This window comes from Monodon monoceros, unplaced genomic scaffold (genome assembly GCF_005190385.1).
Source record: "Monodon monoceros isolate NGI ecotype Baffin Bay Population unplaced genomic scaffold, NGI_Narwhal_1 Super_Scaffold_10, whole genome shotgun sequence".
NCBI classification, from domain to species: Eukaryota; Metazoa; Chordata; class Mammalia; order Artiodactyla; family Monodontidae; genus Monodon; species Monodon monoceros.
Window position 1 is genome coordinate 27,908,143 of NW_021703766.1, and position 21,005 is coordinate 27,929,147.

The 21,005-nt window shown below is 46.3% G+C and overlaps 1 protein-coding gene across 6 annotated transcripts in view; it reads right to left on the minus strand.

Moving 5' to 3' along the window:
- Nucleotides 1–5,613: 5,613 nt before the first annotated feature.
- Nucleotides 5,614–21,005, minus strand: part of NUP93 (nucleoporin 93) — a 107,866-nt gene continuing 92,474 nt past the window's right edge. For 3 of the 6 annotated variants that reach the window (XM_029204070.1, XM_029204083.1, XM_029204082.1), the window contains 14 exons: nucleotides 19,573–19,705; nucleotides 17,988–18,145; nucleotides 16,744–16,909; nucleotides 16,380–16,473; nucleotides 15,371–15,562; nucleotides 14,525–14,651; nucleotides 14,340–14,412; nucleotides 14,002–14,046; nucleotides 12,332–12,448; nucleotides 11,459–11,577; nucleotides 10,578–10,695; nucleotides 10,054–10,137; nucleotides 8,470–8,598; nucleotides 5,619–5,895 (listed from right to left, as the gene is read on the minus strand). In XM_029204070.1, coding sequence (XP_029059903.1) covers nucleotides 5,785–5,895; nucleotides 8,470–8,598; nucleotides 10,054–10,137; nucleotides 10,578–10,695; nucleotides 11,459–11,577; nucleotides 12,332–12,448; nucleotides 14,002–14,046; nucleotides 14,340–14,412; nucleotides 14,525–14,651; nucleotides 15,371–15,562; nucleotides 16,380–16,473; nucleotides 16,744–16,909; nucleotides 17,988–18,145; nucleotides 19,573–19,705 — 1,666 coding nt within the window. In that variant the 3' untranslated portion in view covers nucleotides 5,619–5,784. Of the gene's footprint in view, nucleotides 8,599–10,053; nucleotides 10,138–10,577; nucleotides 10,696–11,458; nucleotides 11,578–12,331; nucleotides 12,449–14,001; nucleotides 14,047–14,339; nucleotides 14,413–14,524; nucleotides 14,652–15,370; nucleotides 15,563–16,379; nucleotides 16,474–16,743; nucleotides 16,910–17,987; nucleotides 18,146–19,572; nucleotides 19,706–21,005 lie in introns of all 6 variants that reach the window. The other 3 variants (XM_029204063.1, XM_029204078.1, XM_029204080.1) reach the window with 2 other exon arrangements.

Consider the following 21,005-nt stretch of genomic DNA (forward strand, 5'->3'; position numbering starts at 1 on the left):
AACCCCAGACCCTGAAAACCCTTCCTGGTCAGAAACACAGGCAGATACTGCCCAAGAGAGCAGGGGACAACTGTCCTGTGACCAGGCCCAAGTCTCTCCCACCATTGAAACAATCTTGCATCCCCTTCCCAAGGCCAATAACTGGCTATTGACCCCCATTTAAAATGCTTTCCACTGAGAGCCCAGTGTCAATGGTCACAGAGCTCCAACAGCTCCTAGCCCCAGAATGTATGCCACATGCTGGGTCACCATCAAAATACTCTGGATCTATTGTCCCACCACACCTCCAGCCAGACCGACCTCCCTCAGATCCCTAGCCAGGGGACTGAACTCTGAGGCTGGTGAGGGGAGAGCAAGACTTCGGAGCTGGGATGGGAGTCCTGTACTTACAGAAACCTGTGGGGACTTCGAGGACCCAGGGGCCCGGCAGGCCTTAGCCTTCCTTGCAGGGAGTGGAGAAGGGGCCAGGCCCAGTCACCCCCAGAGGCTGGGAAGAGGCACTTCTGCTGCCTTCCAAGGAGCCCCAGGCTGTGCCTCAGTTAAGGACATTCCCAGGAAAGGAGGCCTGAGAGAGGTTTCTGCTCCACTGAAGGACTGAACAAAGGGGGCACATGACACTTAGGGAGAACATTCCGGAAATTTACTGGCTACGGACAGGGGTGGTGGTGAAGGAACCATCCTAAACACAGTAAATGCAGAAGTTACTGTACAGGAAGGAACGTGAGAAAACATATACCGACTCTCTCCCACCCTGCCCCTTCTCCCCACAAATAGCACACAGAGCAACAACGTCAGCAAAGCAAAGATGAAAGGAAAATAATCAGTCAACCAAACAAAGCAAAGAATTCTCCCCCCCCCACATCTCTAATCAAAGTTACTGATCAAGTGAGAAAAGGCTGTACTTTGCTTCCTTGCTCTCTTTATAAGATACACATTTGAAATTCCTGACGGAAAAATACCCAGTAGAAGCTAGCAGCTGAGGTCAACGGGGGCCCACACTCATCCAACTCAGTCAGCCTGCCTGGCTCTTCAGAACTGAATTCCCCTTACTGCCCTCTCTCCAGTGACTTCATATCTCACTGTCATTTCCGCTGCCCACAGAGGCACAAACAGTGCAACAAATCAGGGTAATCCAATGTAGCTGGAGAGCTACTGGCAGCCTGTACCAAGCCTGGAAGCCTCTACGCAGCAGATGCCAGCAGAGGCCAGCCTGAATAAGGCAGTCAGAAAAAACTGGGACAAACTTATACTAAGAACGTATTCACTGTTTATCTGAAATTCAAATTTAACCAGGTGTCCTGTACTTTTATTTGCTAAATCTGGGGCAGATGAAGGGGCCTTAGCTGCAGGCCGTGCCAGCCCTGGATGCCACCTGAGAGCCTGCCTAGGTCAGCTCTGCTGCAGCCAGCCAAGAGGCTACAGTATGTCTGTTTCTCTGTTAGAAGTCCCCTCTGGGATCACGGGCTCCCCTCTTTCCTGTTCAAACAGAAGCTACTGTCTGAGGCAAACTCTTTTGCCCTCCCCATCCTAAGAAACAGATTCTCAAGGACCCCAAGGGCAAAGACAACAGGGCATATAGAGTATGCCAATATGCAATGCTGGGCTTCTGCCAGCCCCTCAACCTTTTATTTTTTTTTTAAAGATCTGGCCTTTATCATTGTTAACAGTAAATCAAATGTCCACCCCTTCTTCTCAATGTTTCTCTACAGACTGTGCAGCTCTGCAAGTTTCCTTCTTTGAAGGATCAGTCCTGTTTTATCTAACCCCAGGAGGCACTCCCCTCTACCTTCTTTCAGACTGAATGCCTGTTAAAGGCCCCTAAGTCTGAATCCAGGCATGTGGAGCTGGTACAGAGGATGTGGGGAGGGGGCTGGCACAGGAGGCTGAAGCAAAGAATCTGCTCATTCAAACCTTTGCTGAGCAAGCCATCGTGGGCTAAATACCTAGGAGAGGGCACACGGAAGCTATTTCAAAAATCGAGATTAGGACAAAGAATTTTCCTCCCTTCCTGGGTTAGCCACTTATAACCAACAGTATTTCCACTTAGATGATCCTGGCAAAAAAAGGAAAGAAAGAGCCCACTTAGACTTCTGAACAACTCTGGGATGGGGACTTGATGACCTGGCTATCCCCAGCTACCTAGCACAGCCCAGCACATGCAGGACTGTAACTGCTGAACTGAACTTAGGCTGACACATCAACACACAGGCCTGTTTAGGCAGGCCCTCCCTGAGCTATAGCCAGTCACAACAGTTACATGTATAACAAGGCAAGGAGAAGCACAGATCACTTGAAAATAATTTTGGAAACATTTTAGTTAGTGGTTTTAAGCTTTTTTCCACCAACCTTTTTAGTTAGAAACAAGTGGCAAGACATTTATTTCCCTCCTGTCCCTGTCCTGTGAGGGATACTAGTATACTATGAAGCTGTCAAAAGATGGGCCGGAGATAGGTGACTTCTGAATTCAACCTACAAAGAATGAAGAACAGGGGACCATCCAGGACCTCAAAACAGCCTCATTTTCCTGCAGGGAGCTACACAATTTCCGCTTAATGAGTTGCTGACTTCCTCCTGATATTCCTGAAATGCAGGCACAAAAGCCTTTTTTTTACTGATATAAAATGAGCATCTTGAAAAATACCATAAAGTGCACATCTCCATTAGGAATTTTATAACATTTTCTCCCAATTTGCTGGACACAGGGCTCAGTCAATCTCTATGACTGACTGAGGCTAAGTGAGAGTCCAGGCAGGCTGGGGCCTGCCAGCACTCTGGTGGGCCTGGGACAATGCCCCAGCTTGGGGTTTTATTCAGCGTTTGGCATGCCCGAGTCACTTTCTGGGTGACATAATGGAAATGTGGCAGTGATGTGAACTACCTAATGAGCTAGACAAAGGTTCAGATGCCTAATGGAGAAACAATGATTGTGGGGATCAGCGTAAAGCAGTAGGACGTTGGCATACCTGCACGTTATAGTTAAATTAAGTATTAAAGCTTTGGCCAAAACAGTTCACTCAAACAGAGCGGGCAGGGGTGAGAATCCAAAGAGTAAATGCTCCTCAATTTTTTTTCCCTCTATATCAGCAAGTGCGGGATTCTGTGGGAAAGTCTATAGTACTGTTCTTCAAGTAACCTAAACCCTCGAATTTAAATGATTCATCAAAAGAATAACAATAGTGGCTGCTCTACTGCCATTACAAGTCTCTAATTAGACTGTAAGTTATTGGAGGGCAGGAGCAGGGCCTACATTCTGGCTTCAGTGTGCGTGGGCATCTCCTGCTCTTTGATGAACGCGTCCAGCTCAGGAGTGATAAAACCAAAGGATTCGCGCTCTGAGAGCTCACTAGTTCCACTTGTTTTCCCTTAGAAGTTAGGCGGCCACGGTTGTTTAAAAAAAAAAAAAAAAAAAATCAAAGGAACAGAGTCCATGCAATCAAATCCCTAGGCCTCTGAAAGGGACTCAGATCAAGTCAGTACATCCCTCTGAGTGTCTCAGTGAGTTTATTATGAGCCACTCGGAGGCAGGCACTGACCCTGTCAGCCTCCAAGTACGCTTGATTTTGTTAGAAAGATTGGAATCTCATCCTGGGAAGATGAAAGACTACCAGGACCACTTTCTCTCAGTTTCTCTGGGTAAATGGTGAAATCATGGACCAGTATCAAGGGAAAGGATTTAGCTCCCTGACCGAGTGAGCTAAGGATGACTTTTAACCTAATAATCTATCACAGGACCATGATTTCTGGCCACAAGCTGTAAACATGAGTACACGGGAACCTGTTAGATGCTGTGGCCTTCTAAACTCGGCCTCATGTCTCCTGCATCTCTGCACCCAGCAGGCCTTGCTTTACCACAGAATCCGTCGACAGGACAAGCCCTGGGTTACCTCCATGAGCCTGGCCCAGCCCTTCTGGTATGAACCAAGTTACCTTATTTCTCCTATAAATGTCTCTCGCTACGCAAGTTCTCAAATGCCAACCAGGGACTGCGTTCCTCTCAACTCCACCCAGTTCCCCCTTCAGGGCAGCTTTCCTCTCCCTTCTGTCCAAGGGTAGAGGACCTCATCCCCCTATGCAGGGCTCACGTGCAGCTCTCCTATTTGGAGCTGGCAGAACTGCATGACGCAAGGAAAGGCAAATCCACAATTAATTCTCACAATGAGAATGATGAACAAGAGGTGAGCCAGGGAGCAAATACATATTTAAACACCTTGCGCCTTGATCTCCTTTATGACACTTATATTTCTATCTACAAGATCCAGTATCAAACAAAAAAAGAACCCTAAATCAAACTTTATAAAAAGTCCTCAGAATACTCTTTTTAAGACACTGTTAAAGCAAATTGTTTGCTTTGTTTAAAATATAATCAACACACATAAATTGGGCACAACTTGCTAAATCAAGTCCCCTGCAGTGCTTGCATTCTGAGACTTTCTTAGTAAAGCCCAATTGAAGGTGAATAGATGGGACTAGAGGAGGGAGACAGCCCCTTAGGCTACATCCTTGATAGATATAAGGGGATCCAACTGATGAACAGCAGATGGCCCCATTATCTATCTATTAGCTCTTTACTACAAGGAAAGGCAACAATTAGTATTTTTATAACCAGAGGATTGTGAGGGTAACCATGCCCTGTGACGAGAGTTTCCTCTCTAGAAGCAAAAAAGTACCTTTGGAGACTCTGGGGATCTTAACATCCTCCTGGGAGAGCCCACCTCAGGAGCAGTCCATAAAACCGGTAGAGCCGACCATACCCAATTTCTCGTAGCCCCAGCTGGTCCATTCAGGAACAAACACTCGTCCTCACGTCCTCTCTAGTTTAGTCCAAGGCTTCGGGAGAAACAGGGCCAATGATGGGGGACAACCTCTGCTCAGGGACCACACATCCACGGTGCTGATGCCCAATGTAATGAGACCCATGAGCTGGCCTGGCCAACTGGCTTCATGAGTGGGAAAGGGAAGGAGAGGGGAAGCTGTCCAAGCAGAAGAACCAAGCACCAGAGAAGGGAAAAGAGGGGCTTAGAAGTCCTCTAGAAGAGAAGAGTACACAAGGCCAAGCAGTCGCCTCGCAGTGCTGCAGCTACAGAGGGCTCCCAGGTTTGCCCTCCCTCGAGCTCCAGCTGAGACCCCGACAAGGTTCATTTACTAGGCTATCGTTTCCTAGGCCTATGTTTTCATCTCCAGTGGGATTTCAACAGAACAGCAAACCAAATAATTTGGAGGATGGTCTTGGACCCCCGGACGCCAAGGCCCACCTTGGTGAGGTAAGAGGGAAGAGGACATGGAGTGCTTGGTATTTCACACACAAATCTTAACTTACCAAGGCTGAGACTGGCTTTCACATTCAAATAAAAATGTGAAAAGCAAACTGTGACCCTGCTACAGGGAATGTTATATCTAAATAAAAGCAACTCCCAAAGGCTTCATTTCCTTGCTCATTTTGGGTGAATTTTTAATCATTTAAGGTCAACTTTAACCAAATCACAGATGCCTATATAAGCCTATAATTTTCTGGCCCAAGCACTAGTGAAGACATTTCCTCCCACACAAATAAAAATTTGAACAAAATTTCAAAGGAAAAACAAAACAAAACAATGAAAATAAAAGAATGTGAAAAGAAATACAAATCAAAGAAATTTATTGGTGTTGACAAATATACATAATACAAAAAAACAAAACAAAACTAACACAACAGAAACAAAACCAGAAACTCCCCCCACCCTGGCAGGCCCACAGGCCTGAGGTACTGACAGCGAGCAGCCCCAGGAGCCTCTTGGAGCATCGCACTTAATTCATGAGGACCTCCATCTGCACCAGCCTCGCGTTGGTGTCCCCAGATGTCCGGTAGGGTATCATCCCAGCAAAGGTAATCAGGGCTCGGGCTTGGCTGCGGAGTTGCTGAGAGAAAGGGGAAGAAGAGAAGAGATCCAGTTAACTTCCGGGTCAGGGCACTGTCCTGGGAACCACCACCCTGGCCTTCCATTTTCTACCCCTTGGGGTCAGGGCAGATTCCCGGTGGGTGGATGACAGTCTCACCCTCCACCATCATGTTCCTCCAGCATGGTGCAGAGTTAGCAAAGCTCGGCTGCTGGGGCCTCAGTTCCAAAGCCCTTCTGCTTAGCAAAAGATGGATGGGTGTGCCGGGCAAGCTGCCTCACCTGACACGTCTGACCAGCTGCTGACACGGCCCTGTGCTTCAGACTGCCTGCTCTACTTCTCTGAGCCTCTCTCTCTCTCCTGGCTGGTTTCTGTCCAACTGTTACCATGGGGTCCTGAGTTTCTTTCTAGGGCCCTCATGAAGCACCTGCACTACCAGAGGCAACAGTCGTGCCTAAGTGAGGCCCATTCCACCTCTTTCCTCTCCTGCATCTTCCCCTTTCCTTCCTTTCACTCCTTACATTCCTTCCTTCCTGACAGACGTGCTTGGCCCTCTTTTCTCAGGCAACAATATTTATGAGATTCCTGGACTGCTCCAGGAAGGAAAAAGATTTAAACTCAGGTGTTTCCAACAACAAAAATAGGAACCTTCACTCCAATTTCCAACTGATAAATTACTGAATAAAGAATAAAGAAACGTAAGAGAACAGCTTCAGGTTGCCCCACATTGAGGTGTGTTGGATGCTTATACCAGCAGGAAAGGAAACCATATCTGGAATAGAAAAGGAGGGTCTACACACATCTTTTGGATCAGTAATGAGATTTTTAAGAAAAATTCAAGGGTCATTTACTAGGCTTCTTAAGGACCATTCAAGAAGAAAACTGAAAGGTAAGTGCCTTTTACCTGATATGTGAAGTAAATTGGCAAGTAAAGGTCCTAATTAATGTCCAAGCCAAAAGAAATTTACTTTATGATGAGAGTATCCATCAGATTTTCTTTAAAAGTGCAAAAATGTGCATGGGTTCTCCTAACTTCTAGCTACTTTACGTAAGCTCTAGGGGTATGCAGGCCAAGGGACACATCCACTCCCTGGCAACACTGCAGCTTAAACCATGAGGCCAATTCTTGGGCAGGCAGCTTTTACACATAAGTCTTTCCTCGACTCCACCCATCCCTTCCTTTCATTACAAAGGAGAGCGGTGGGTAAGAGGAAGACAGGAGAATGGCTTTATCCATCATATGTAAAAACTAAGTGCCTAAAAAAGAGAGACTAAAACACACAGCGTGTGAGTCCAGCTAGTCTTAAATCAGTTCCCTTCAGATGTGGAAAATGGACCTGCCAGGCCACCAGCTCTGCTCTCTGTGAGCAAGCCCTGCTCTGACCTGTAAGCAGTACAGAGAGTATCAGAAACGCCCACCACTTCAGTAGTTGTATTCACAACAGCACTGCTGCCAAGGCCCCAGCACAGCGAGCCCACTGCTGGCACATCTCCTATGTAGGCTCTTGCCTGTCCAAGGGCAGATGGCAGACCTGCAGCTGCCTCTCATGCACACACGGATGGGCCTACCACGTCGGAGGACCACTTCTGAGTACTGCTATGTATGCTGCTAAAGGTGAAAATTCCCACCATCACTCACGAGGCAGAGGTTCTGACAGTGACAATGCCTGTAGGGGTCATAGCAGAGAGAGCCCTCAGATATCCATGGAGGCGGGAGATAGATTTTCAAGGCTCTAGTTTCTTGATTGCCAAAATCAGGTATGGCTGTTGTACACCATACTGAGAGACTCACCAAACAGTAAGTGGAAATGTTAAGGGAAAGGTAATTCTAAAACACTGCCTGTTTTAATGGTTTAATTGGAAGTCCAATGCGCTATCCATTGCACGACGGAATTAATGGTTTAATTGGGTCAAACACCTTTCTTTCCCCTTTTATCAAATCAAATGTACACCATACACTGTTGGAATCCCAGGGTTCTATCTACCTGGACTCTGCGTGACCCAAGCAATGCCGGAGGCCCCACAGGCAATGGAAAGGGCACTGGCCTTGGTATCAGACAGACCCGGCTCCCAGACGTGGCTCCTTCACCTACCACCTGAGGGGCCCACAAAAGCAAGACACCTCCTGACCCAGGCCTCAGATCCCTCAACTGTAAAATGGGGATAACGACTGTCCTAGGTACCTCCCTGGAGTCACTGTGAGATGACAGTAGAAACAAGGGTTTGCATCTAATTGTTGACCAAAAGTAACTATGGTTTTCATGAAAGTGCTGAACTGAGACTCATAAAATGACCTTCTATTTTAAAATGGGCTGGAATTCTTGTGGAATCAGTATAAATTAGCATTTTGATTTTTTTAAAGGTGATATTCGCTGACTTAGCACATCTTTGTTTTTTAGCTTGAGAAGAGTAGCAACCCCATTAATGTTCGATTTCTTCCGGGAGCCCCCGACACAAACTTTACCCAGCTGCCAGATAGTAAAGAAACGAGCAATTTAGGGTCATGAGCAGTGGTCTCATGAGGTGCAATGGACAGCAAACCAGAAAGGTGGTTCTCAGCGATGGCTCTGGCCAACCATCTGGCTGGGATCTTACAGAATCACGGTCCTCGATGACTCGCTGGGGCCTGGATGCCGATGATGGACTTGTCCCCTTGAGCCTCTTAAACTGTGTGAACAAGATGTTCATGGTGGCGAGAAGCACTTCTGAGAGGTTGTGCCTGACCTGCACAGAGGGACACACATGAAGTAAGGAGAAAGAACCAAGCCCTGGGGCCAACCACAGGTTGGGGGAGGGGGGAGCAGTGCTCCAGGAAGGCCTGGTCACATCACATCTCCACAGCTTCCAGGTGGAGCGCCACACAGCCACCAAAAAGGAGCTGATGGCATTGAAATGTCAAGCGTGAAAGCAAAGCTCAGGCAATGCTACTCAGAAGGTCAGGTAGGTCACTCTTCTGATCCCTTGTTTATGCCAGTCCTCCTAGGCAGGGGCAGTGAGCAAAAAGCATGCCCACTACGTCTGGCCAGCAAGAGTGATTAGCAAAAGCCTGCATTTGAATGTCAGCAGGCAGGGACGCATACGCTGGTTCTCCAGTCCCTACCACTCCCCACTGTCTCAGGCCCACCAGACTGTCTCCATGGGACCAGCACAGCCCGAGCAGAGTCCTTGGGAGTGTCTGTGAGGACAGGCCCTGGTACAACACTTCAGTCCATGAAACACTGAATGATGTAACCAGGGGAGGGCAAGAATCAACAGAAGGAGTGGCTAGGGGTAGAACTGCAGCAGGTGTGAAGGGATGGTCGGCAAGAGGTAAGACCTCCTGAACTGTGTGTACCACAGCAGGCAGCTGCCTCACCACATGTGCAGAAGCCGGCCTTCCTTCTTCCTCTAGAACAGAAACATGCTTTCATAAAAGGAATGTGCTTACTAATGGTTTTAAATTGAAACACTGTTAGGAACATCCTGGAACCAGGCAGCTGGCCCTCAGTGCCTGTGGTTCTACAGAAGAGTCTTACCCTTAGCTGCACATGGGAATAACCAGGGGAGTTCTGGGCTGCAGCTCAGATCAGGGAAACCAGAATTTCTGGGCCTGGGCACAAAGATTTTTTTAAAGGTCTCCTAGCAATTCCAGCGTGCAGCCCAGTTGAGCACCCTTGGGCTAAGCAGTGGCAACATGCTAGAAACCCTGCAGAGAGACAGTAGCTCTGGGGCTCCTGGGCTGATAATTGAGTCCATGGTCACTGCACCTGCCTCTTGAGACAAAATGGTTCAGAGAAGGGAAAGAAGGATGTGAATCATGATGCATATTTCATGTACCCAATGGAACTACTTAGACAAGATCAGAGTTAAGCACTGACACACCCTCTAGAACAAGTGCATAGTAAAGAATCAAACCAGATCCCACAGGATCAACAAGAAACCTGTTTCTCCCAAGAATATGTCTGGTCTCTAAAGCGAGTGTATTTTCTGAGTCAGGAACTCAGACTATAATCTGATGGGGATATGTGTACTCACAGAAAAACCAGTCCAGTATACCTGAAATTGGACTCGTCTTAGAAAACTCGGTCTGGATGGTGATTGTAGTAGGACTGTTAAAGTTACTGGCTATGTTAAAACAAAAGCTTTCAGTTAGAAGTGGGGGAAAAAAGAATTTTATAATACAGGAAGAAAAGGACTCACCTCATCACTGAAATTTCTGAAGGCAGCCACTCTCTCTTCCACACTTTCCTGATTCAGGGGCACCAGCTTCAACCGATCAATTATCTATTTAAAACAAAACACATCGGTCCCATATGATACAACCATCACAGTCATTTCATCTCCTCAAACACATAGTCAGCATCTAACACATTCATAGTGGGCTTCTTAATAGGAAATGCTAATCCCCTCATTCAAAGGCTTTGATTCTAACTTGCTGACTGACTCAATTCCTATCCTCGTTTTCTGAGGCAGTTTTACAATTCAGAGATTTCAAATTACTCTGAGAAACCTCTCTGTTTTTAGACTAAAGAAGAAAGGAAGAGAAAAAGGAAAAAAAGAGCAACACAGAAATCCCTTTTATATTCACAGGATCATACTTGTCCTTCTTCACTTAACAAGCATACTGGTGACATTTCCTTTGTTTTAAATGAATCTCACGAAGCGTTTTGATTTTTCAAGGGCATACATTAACCTGCACTTCAAACACCCCTCCTGAAACTTACATCAAAGGCTCTGTCAATATGCCCACTGTGATACTCGTCAAAAAAGGTGATCAAGTCCAACAGAAGATAGAACGTGGAGTCCACAAATTTATTTGCACTGATTCCCTGAGCCCTATACCTGAAGGACAAAAAAGAAGGAAGGGGGGTATATTAGGAATTTCTGTGCAATCTATAACTTGAGGATAGCATCTAAAAAATGTCAAACAAAACCTCTTAAACTCTCTAGATGAAGTGAACTAAGGAGTGGAAAATAGTGTTTCTTTTGAAATGGCCAAGCATTTGATGGTGGGTTTGACAGAAATCCACCTATAAATGTTCTGTGTGAAGCACAGTTCTCTTGCCTCAGCCCCCATCTCAGCAAGCATCTCCAACCCAGTTTTCACTGGGTCACTTTATTAGGCATATCTGCAGAGGGCACAAAAAGTGACAACTATTGCCCCAGCCTGGGAGTTACACTGGTTAAAGTATGATAAATCCTCGAACTCATGGGGAGGAAGGTAGCTTCTGAAACACTGGCCACTACATCTCTAAGAATTCCCCCATCCATCCATCACTAGCTTTGTTCCAAAATGTCTTTGAGATGGCTGCTAATGACATATAGATGAGTATAATGCCTAGAATTAAACCTCATGTACAGGATTAAAATGCTGAGATACCCTTTCATACCCTTCCTTTTGGCAAGAATGTTTACCAAGTTGACAGTGCCAAGTGACAGTTGGTTATGACGTGGGGGAACAGGAACTCTCAAACTGTCAGTGCTGGTGGGAGGGTGAGTGAGTAGAGCCATGCTGGGGAACTCTTTGATGCTACGGTAAAGCTGAAGATGCGTCTGGGTGGGCGCTGGGAGCCCCAGGACCCCCTGGAGCCAGCCCCGGCCTTACCGCTCCGCGACGCAGAGCGCCATGTTCTTCAGCCTCTCCTTGTTGGACTGTGGGGCACTGATCTGGGGGACGACAGGGCTGAGCAGTTTGTTCATCAGCTCCAGAACCTTGTCAGCATTCTGTTCGGTTTTTTAAATTAAGAAAGGAATCAATTAAAAATAATCAATAAGAGGAAAAAAACTAAATAACCGAAACCAAAGAGGGAACTTTTGTTCTGTATCTTGATCTGGGTGGTGATGACACAGATACATAACTGTGGGAAACCCATCAAGCTGTTCACTGAATATGTGTACATTTTTCTACTTTTTAATTAGACCTCAATCAGAACACTTTTAAATGAAAGGAAAAATGAATTATAACCCTCTTTTTGCCCAAGTTGGTCAGCTGATAAAAGGAGAGAATGTATTCTTCTTCAGGCCCTAACAGTCATCGGTATTCCCTGCATGTTCTCACAACGAGCTACTTCCTCCAGTTCTCTCAGAACCCCTCAGCTGTGGTTTTGTTCCCTGACACACACCGGGCAGTGTTTGTGCGGCTGCCCGGAGGGTGAGCACCAGGCATCTTCACCAGCAGCTTCACCACCCAAGCGTGATGGGTGCTTCCTCTGCTGCCAAGGGAGGCTTTGCTCAGTGCCCGTGGGACAGCCTTTCAATATGTCACTCTTGTTTGGCCAGGAAGACCTTATGGGCAGAAATAATTCTGTACAATGGGAACTTCACCCTGACTGGACTATTAACTGCCTAAGCACTAGGAGAAAATGCCTCAGCAGGGAGAGGGTACAACAATGGCAGCATCGAAATGCTTGTGCATTTAATGCCACAAGGCCGATGACAGATCTATTAAGTGCAGAAGAAAGAAAAGAGCACATTTTACCTTGGCAAGGTCATAAAGCTTTGCTGCTTCTTCAAACAGTCCTTTATTTTCTGCCACGGAAGCAACTTTGTTGATAATAGGCTTTGTGTCACTAGTAAACTTATCTATGACTCCAGGCTGACAAGACAAATTATGGAGGGGAGGAAGAGAGAAATGGGGGGACAGAGCTGTTATTTTAAACACAGAGAAGCAACTGAGATCCGAAAACTACTTTAACTGAAAATACTTGCCCTGGGCAATGCACATATTTCATCAGCTAGACTCTGGCTTTCTTGAAGATATAAGGTCGTATTAAACATATGAAAAGGACCAAGGAAACTACCCATGAAGAGGCAGACTCAAAGGAAGCACAGGAGTCACCAGTAGGACTGTGCTTTCTAATTTTCCAGAATGACCTAGAGAATCGGTGAAATCATCAGTGATTTTAATTTTGCTGACGAGTAGGCACTAGGGGGAAAGAAACCAGGAGGCTCAGAGAAAGTATCTGAAAGATTCTGAATTTGTTTTCTAAGACAGATGGCAAAAGAAATCCAGTCCTGAAAAAATATATGGCAAGTGGTGTCAGGATACTAAAAACAAACAAAAAGAATCTGCATCATCACTCAACAGCAACCAAATGGTCAAGAAAGTATGGGAGAGGCCTGAGGTACTGTGAAGAGAGAGGGCAGACTATGTGACGTCTGACTGGCCATCTGATTCTCCATCAGCCCTGGACCAAGTCGGGTGACCTGCTCCGCCACCCTGGCAGCACAGGAGATCAGTGAAGAGCATGGGCTCTGGGGTCAAGAAGGACTGGGCTCAAATTCCAGCTCACTTCCTTACTAGCTGTGTGATCTTGAGGAAAATAACCTCTCTTGTCTCCACTTCCTCCCTTGAAAAACAGATGACGGTTCCCACTGTGTTGGGTTCTTGTGATGATTAAGTGAGAAAATACATGTCAAGCATTCAGCACAGGGGCCTGGCAGTTGTCACTGCTCCATAAGCATGGCCACTGTCACCAGCACTGCCACTGTTCTTCTTCTGGATGGTGTGAGCAGTGGGAGGTCATCTTGAGACTGCTGGCTCTAAACCACCCATTTTTACAAATGAGGAAAGTGAGTCCCTAAGAGAGGCATGTGGAGAGTGCCCGAGTGGGTCAGGAGGGGTCTCTGACACCAGGGCCTCTGCCCCTTCTACATTGCCCAATAGCCATGATGGGTCTTAGGGAACTGCTAAGGCTCACAGGAGCAGCTGCATCTCTGAGGTCAGTGTAGAGTTCTGAGCCCTCAAAAACTATCTTTTGAGAGAGGTCAAGTGCATTTGTAACTTTCCCCTCTGGGGAGAGTAAGTGCAGTAACCAATTTCTTTCTTGCATATTTTCTGAGCCAAGAATGGCAGAAATGTAGCCTTCTCAGCTGAAAATATGGCAGGTGTGAACAGATGAGTATTCTGAACATAATAAAAAAGCTATCTAACCACAAATTTACATATTTTAAGGAGAAATGTAAATGTATATAAAATCAAGGTCATCATTTGGGGCCTGTAATTTTCATTCTTTGTTTTTAAAACTAAGCAACTTCATTCAGATTTGAGTCTTCAGTACCTTGAATCCTAAAATCTAACTGTATTCTTTGGACAATTATAAACCCCCAACTGCAAACTAACACACCTCTGGGGTGCACTTAACCCACCTTTCTACTTCCATCGTTCTCTAGTTTCCCAAGAATCATATCGAACTGCAGAGACAAAAAAAAGTTTACTCAGTTTATTGGACGAGGATATACACAGAATCCACAATTCTTTGAAGACAAGAGAGGAACAGGGGAGGTGGGAGAAGTCTTGCACAAACTAGAGAACAGTGAGACTGAATCAACGTTTTCATTGTCAGAAACCAAAGAAAACTCTAACACCCCCCTGCCCCCAGCCACATCCACCAAACTCATATTGAGGTGACCATCCAGTATCACATCAGCATGAGAACTTGTACACTGTAAATCATGGGGGCGTGGAGAAAAGTTAACAGACATACCTCTCGACTTTCTATCACCAGCTCGCTCACACAACGCAGAAACATGTTTTCTCCTTGACTGTCTTTCTCGTCTCTAGAAGGGGACAAAATCAACCTGGTTTCTGGTGTGGCCCCAAGGTCTCTGTCATTCTCACAGTGGCAGAAATCAAAACCAGCTGAAGTAAATGGTCAAAAGCCAGTCTAACCTGAGGAAGTAGAAGTATTGGAGGGCCTCTCTCGGGTCCGTGGATTCAAACTTCCGGGTGTAGAGAATGAGTAACCGCACGAAGTTCAGCCTCCGCATGCAGGGAGGGTCGCCAGGCTCATGGCTGACTGCACCGACGGGGACAGAACTGCTCACAACCACACTGCCCTTCTACCCATGCAACGGAGAGCTATGGGAACTGAGTCCAAAGACCCAGTGGTGGCACCTACTCCTGCAGCCCAGCCAATGTTTGCCACTGTGAGCTTAGGCCAATCCCCTTCACCACCCTGTCCTCAATTTCATCCCAAGTACAGATTGGAGAAAGTGGCATTTTTAGTAAATCACTAGTACGCTGGTCTCTGAGTGAAAAGATGGTGACAACTGACCATTACGGCATGTGTTCTGGAGTGAGTCTGCTGTGCTACTAAGGAAGCTGCAGCCATTCATGCACAGGTATCTTCTCTCCCTCCCCGGACTCCCACCCCATGCAGGTAGGCACACAAGATGGCTGGCTGCGCCTTCCAGTGTCTCCAGTTAGAGCCCTAATGGGAACCAGTCTCATGACTCTAGGGACTGTTTCTCCTGTACCACCCTCCAGGCGACCTGACTCACTGGCCACAAAACTAGCACTTAGCAAAGCATTTTATCTATTAAACACCTCAGGGAATACTAATGGAGGCGGGAAAGGCAAGAACCCTCATACTAATCATCTCATAAGCCCAACCGCCTACAACACTCTAAAATGATTGGTACCACTTGCCCAAATCCCTGCTGGCTGCAGCTATGTGTCCACTGCCATCTGATGGGGGGATGTGTTATGGATGTGCCACTGCCAACAAATACTCACGGAGCTGAGCACTCTGTCCCGAGGATTTTAAAAGCAGCTTTAGCTCAAAGAGCACTAGCGCCACGTGGACAGCATGGCAGCGCAGCCGCTCCATGCGGAAGAGAAAGGCAATGGCAGCTTCGAACTGCGCGGTCAGGAACAGCACTTGGAAGTAGAGGAAGGGCTGATGGTTCACCGTGAAGTGGGACTCACCTGTCCAGGGAGAGGAGGTCAAGCTGACTCAGAAGGAGCCGGCCTCTGCTGGCAGCCCCGAGCCCAGAAGAAGCCCTATGTGCTCAAAGGACTTGCTGGGCAGGACAAAAGCACCAGCCTGAGCCTGAACGGATGCGGGGGCTCTGGACACAGTGGATGCCACTCCAGCCGTGGCCTGTTTCCACAGCCTCCGGACCTCACAAAACAACTGGCGAGCGGGGCTGTGTTGTAAAACCCAAACTGCTTGCATTAGTTGGGAGAGAAACAGAGCACAGGACCTTAAAACGGAATACAAAAGGGGCTGTTTCTCTCCTTTATCCTGATAAAAGTCACTCAATAAGGACACGAATGATTTCAAACCTTCGGTATTCTCCGATTCACAGATATCTGCGTTCAACACTGCGGACCACTAGTTGGAATCTCCTTTTCTTCCCCCAATTTTTAAACAGTGAGAGAAAGAAAAAATGAAAAGCTATTTCTCCCTTGTTTGTGCTCAGATATAGTCACTGCGAGGTCTCTGAGGAAGCAGTAACCAAGTCCTCTTATGTCTCTCCCTGAGCCAGTGTCTGCCAGAGCAGTTCAAAGAACTAGTGGAGTTTACGGTCAACGACCATGTAAGTCACATACTCTGTTTACGGCCACGTGCGTGGCCTCTACCCAAATTTGAACTCATTGTTTTGTTGTGTTGTGTTTTGAAGATCCAGAGGGTTCTGAAGGAGAGACAGAGTTCAGAGATGAAGGATTTTCCCAGAAAAAAGCTAAGCAGTGACCTTAGGTGGACAAGAGAGGAAAGGTAGCTATGTTCTGGGTATCTTACCGTAGTCTTCCAACAACTGTTTCTGGAACTGAGAGAGAGTGAGCCTGTCCTGTGGGGAGCTGGTGCCGTCATCATCGAAACACACCTGGTTCAACTAAACGCCCAAGAGAAATACAGGCATTGGTACAAGCTACTTCCTGTGCTGGGTGCGGACTTGTAGCCGATTAGCTGCCATGCTCAAGGCTACGTTAATGGCTGTGTTACTGGTTGCGAATATTACACAATAAAAAATGGGCCAGGAGACAGGAAATCCACTAGTCCAGTCACCCTATTGGCATTATACATTAAGCAGTAACATCTGTGTGCAGTGTGTGAGCAGGGGGAAGGGGAGAATGCCCTACTGGGCAAGGGAAGTAGCGCCTGCCTTCAGCCACAGGTAGTCCTCAGTTTTGTCGGCCACCTCGCTCTGGTTGTCAGTGATGTCACATCTGCCAATGATACAGTACACAGCCCGTTTGTAGGGGTCCGTGTTGTTCCTGAGGGCCCTGCGGTAATGCAGTCGGAGCTTGTTCTCCGTAGCTGGGGACAATCTAGAGACACAAGGGAACACACAGACACATATGCTAAAGATCCTCACGGGCATCTGAAAGTACCCAGGTCCCAACCACACAGCAGAGTCACGAAGCCTTCCTTCACGGAGGGTAACACTGTCCCACCCATACCCACGGGCACCATCACTTTAACCAGACTTGCAGCTACCAAAACCTGCGTCTCCACCCACTGGCTTCCTCAAGTAGTGGCTGTCAGAGGCACGTGAGAAGGTCTGGGGAATTAATCCTCCACCCACCTCCCTGGCAGCCCTCAAGCAGTGATGGGCAAGAGTGAGTCAGTCCCTTAAGTGCCTCAGCCCCGCTCCGGCTTCTCCGCTCCCTTATCCCTGTGAGATCACCTCCCAAATAAACTCCATGCACTCAAACCCTTGCCTCAGAGTCTGCATCTGGGGGAACCCTAAAACACTGTCCCTACTTTACACTCTCTAACATGAGCAAGACAGGGCTTATGGTTTAAGATAATCTCTGGACACAGCATTATTGACACTGCCAAAAAAGTAACCCTGGTTTTCCACATGTATAACTGGGGTAACCACCATTATTTCTTCTACATACATGTATGTATATTGTAACTGGGTTCAAATATGAACTTAAGTCCTATTACATTAACAAAAACCAGAGAAAAATGAATGCTTAGCAGTTCCTTAATGCAAGAGAACTAAAAAAAAAAAAAACTTACTGAATTAATTCAATGATTATATCTCAAGTTTGCTAACTTCTAACTCTGGCCTTTGAGTATGAAGCGTATATTGTCATTTGGGTCAACCGGAAAAGCACTAAATGTGAACAAGTGAAGTGTAATACAACAAAGTTTCATTTACTAAAGCATCCTTGATGTGCCTGGGACTTTGTAAGTGTACACATGGTGTCAGAATGGGGCTCTTTTAATGTTTTCAACTGTTATTCTACAGAGTTCTACTTGCTTTCTAAACTTCATTTTTCTCCCAAGCAGAAACTTATTTGGAGCCATGCACAAGGAAAAGAGAGCAACGCCAGTGGGGGCCACCCTGCTGATTCCACGTGGCTTCTTCTGGATGCACCATCTCATTCACTGTACCTTCTGTCCTTGCTGTTCATGTACTCCTGGAACCAAGTTTTAAACTCTCCCAGCTGGTGCTGGGCTCGGTTGACCACCTGTGAAGCGGCAAGCAGGTCTCCACAGCGCAGGCAGTAATAAATTAACGCCCACACAGGATGGCCTTCCACCTCTCCATCCTAAAAGAGGAAAGGTTTAACTGACGACTTTCGATGTGCTGGCCCTCAGCTAAGCCCTCTTCTTGTATTAAGTCACTTAATCTCACAACTCCACTAGGCAGGGACCATGAATGGCCTCTTCCTCTCTGTTTTACAAACTAGGAACCTGAGGCATGGGGATGTTAAATAATTTTTCCAAGGTAAGCTGGTAAGCGGCAGTCTGGCTCGAGAGCCTTTCCTCTACAGCACTGTGTACACAGGCTTCAAAGACAGCCAGTGGGTTCTCCGTGGAACCCCAGTACCCACAGCAATCAGGTAACATGTTCTTCTGTGATAATTTACAGATGTGCACTCAGGCTAAGGACGTTCACTGACCAATAAGAGACTATCATCATATTTGAGTTTATAAAATGTTAACCATTAATGATTAGCTAAATGGATTCTGGCACTTCCATTCACCTGTTAGTTGTTCACTCACTTAGTATCTTTGTTTTGGACACCGTGCTACGTTATGCACTGGGGAATCTAAGAAAGCAGCTCTGTTCCCACTCTCCCAGCACTAGAGCTTCTCTCTCCTAAAAGTGGCTTTGCCATCACCTGCGCAGCAGCCCTGTGGTTACTCCTCTCTCTGCTTCTCCCCAACTCCTCCAGAAAAGTGGACCTCAGACTTCCCTTCTTGGCCCCTCCACCCTTCCCTAGGCAGGACTCTTTCTTAAGCCCAGATCTGATCGTGTCACTTCCTCACTTAAACCCCTTTGAGCAATTTACATCCTAAGTGCTTAGCCTGGTGCTCAAGGCCATCACCAGCTGGCCCCAAGCTGGTCTAGCCCTACCACACACCCGATACACCAGATACTCTTTCTTGCCTCCACGCATTTGTTCACGCTCCTCCCTCCTCCTGGAATACCCTTTTCCCAGACCCCTGGCTGGCAAGCCCCTACTCTTTAAGCACAAATGTGGGCCTCACCTCCTGTATGAAGCCAGCAGCCTGCAGCCCACCACCCTTGGTACACAGCTCTGGTTCAGCACCTTGCACAGGGTCTGTATCTGACTGTAACTAGACTGTGAGCTGAGAAGAAAGGCACGTTCTAGGACCCATATCTAACTCTGTTCTTCCAGCTGTTTGAGCCAACAATCTCAGAAGTCAGCCCTGACTCTACCACATCCAAGTTCTTCCACAGTCCTATTGGGTCTACTTTCAAAACATGTCCAGAACCCAATGACATCATGCCCCTGCACCCTCCTCCACCCTAAGCTGAGCGACCACCATAATCACCTGGACTCCTGCACCACCAGTCTCCCAAGGTCTCCTAGCTTCTCTCCCTGCCCCCTCTGGTCTCTTCTCCATATAGTAGGTCCCACACATAACCTCATTTAAACTGAAAACGCCTATCCGAGAGAGACTGCTCTGGGAAGGTAACTCATCACATAGAGAAAGATGCCAATACCTGAAGTCCAGGCAAGGGAGCCGGAAGTTTGATGTTCAGGAAACTTCGAACCAACTGGTAAGTCCCAGGCACCCCGCCCAGCTGGGCCTGATGCAAGTTGCCAAAGACAGTCACAAGGGTATAATTCTTATAACTGGAAAAAATTTACAGGCAAAGAAAGGGAGGTTGAAAACACATATTACATGTATCTATGTCCATATCCACAAACATTAGACTGTGAACTCCACAGGGAAGGGCCTGGATTTCAACCTAACATAGAAGAGGAAACAGTGCATGCTTAATGAAGCAAACTACATTATTTATTCATTGCGCAGTGGACCACTGTGAAGATTTCTCATCACTGCGGATACTCAAAAGAATCCCTGGAGCAATATAATAGTGGACTTCAAATGCATTAAGGGCTAATGTGCAGAATAATAATTGCTCCAGCTCACAGCCTAATGCTCTACTGGGATCTTTTCAAATTTTTCATTTCGAAAAATTTTTAACCTAAAAAAATGAATAGTCCAAAGAATGCTCATATATCCTTTACTTAGATTCGCCAATTGTTAACATTTGTATGATGTTTTTTTCTCTATATATATACGTAGATATACAACATATACAAACACACATACTTTTTTTCTGAACCATTTGAAAATGTTATAGAAATATAGAAATCAGGGGCTACCTCATCTGTAAATACTTCACCATGTATCTCCTAGTTAGGACATTCTACCTAACTCAATACTACCATGACACTAAGAAATTTAACATTAATATACTGTTACTATCTAAAATATAACACATATTCAAATTTCTTAATAACATCCTTTATAGTTTTTTTTTTTTTTAAATCCAGGATCCAGTCAAGGGAATGCATGAAATTTCGCTGTCATACCACTTCCATTTCCCTTAATCTAGGGTAATTCTAACACTTTTTATATAAAGACACTGACCTTTTAAAAAGAATCCAGGCTACTAGCTACCTGGTAAAATGTCCCACAAGCTGAATAGTTTCTCATGACTTGATTCAGGTTCAACTTTTTTGCCAAGAACCCTACCTACACAGCTGATGCTGGTACTGCCACAATGAGGCAGGTAATACCATTTTGCCCTTCTTGGTAACATTTAATTTGATCACTTGGTTAAAGGTGTTGTCCACCAGATTTCACCACTGTCAAAGCACCTCCTTTCCCCTTTGTAATTAATAAGTACTCTATGGGGTAATGCTTGGAGGTCATGTGAATAATCTGTTCACCAATAATCTTTCACCCAATAGTTTCCATTGGTGGTCCTTGCTGAACCCATTGTCACATTGGTGGTTGCAAATGATTTTCTATCATTTCCTGTTTATTTATTTGCTAGCAGGCTTCTTAAAATCCTTTACGGTGTTTTAAAATTGCTTTTATATTAAGATTAAATGGTTCAAGTTATAGATACCCAAACATGGG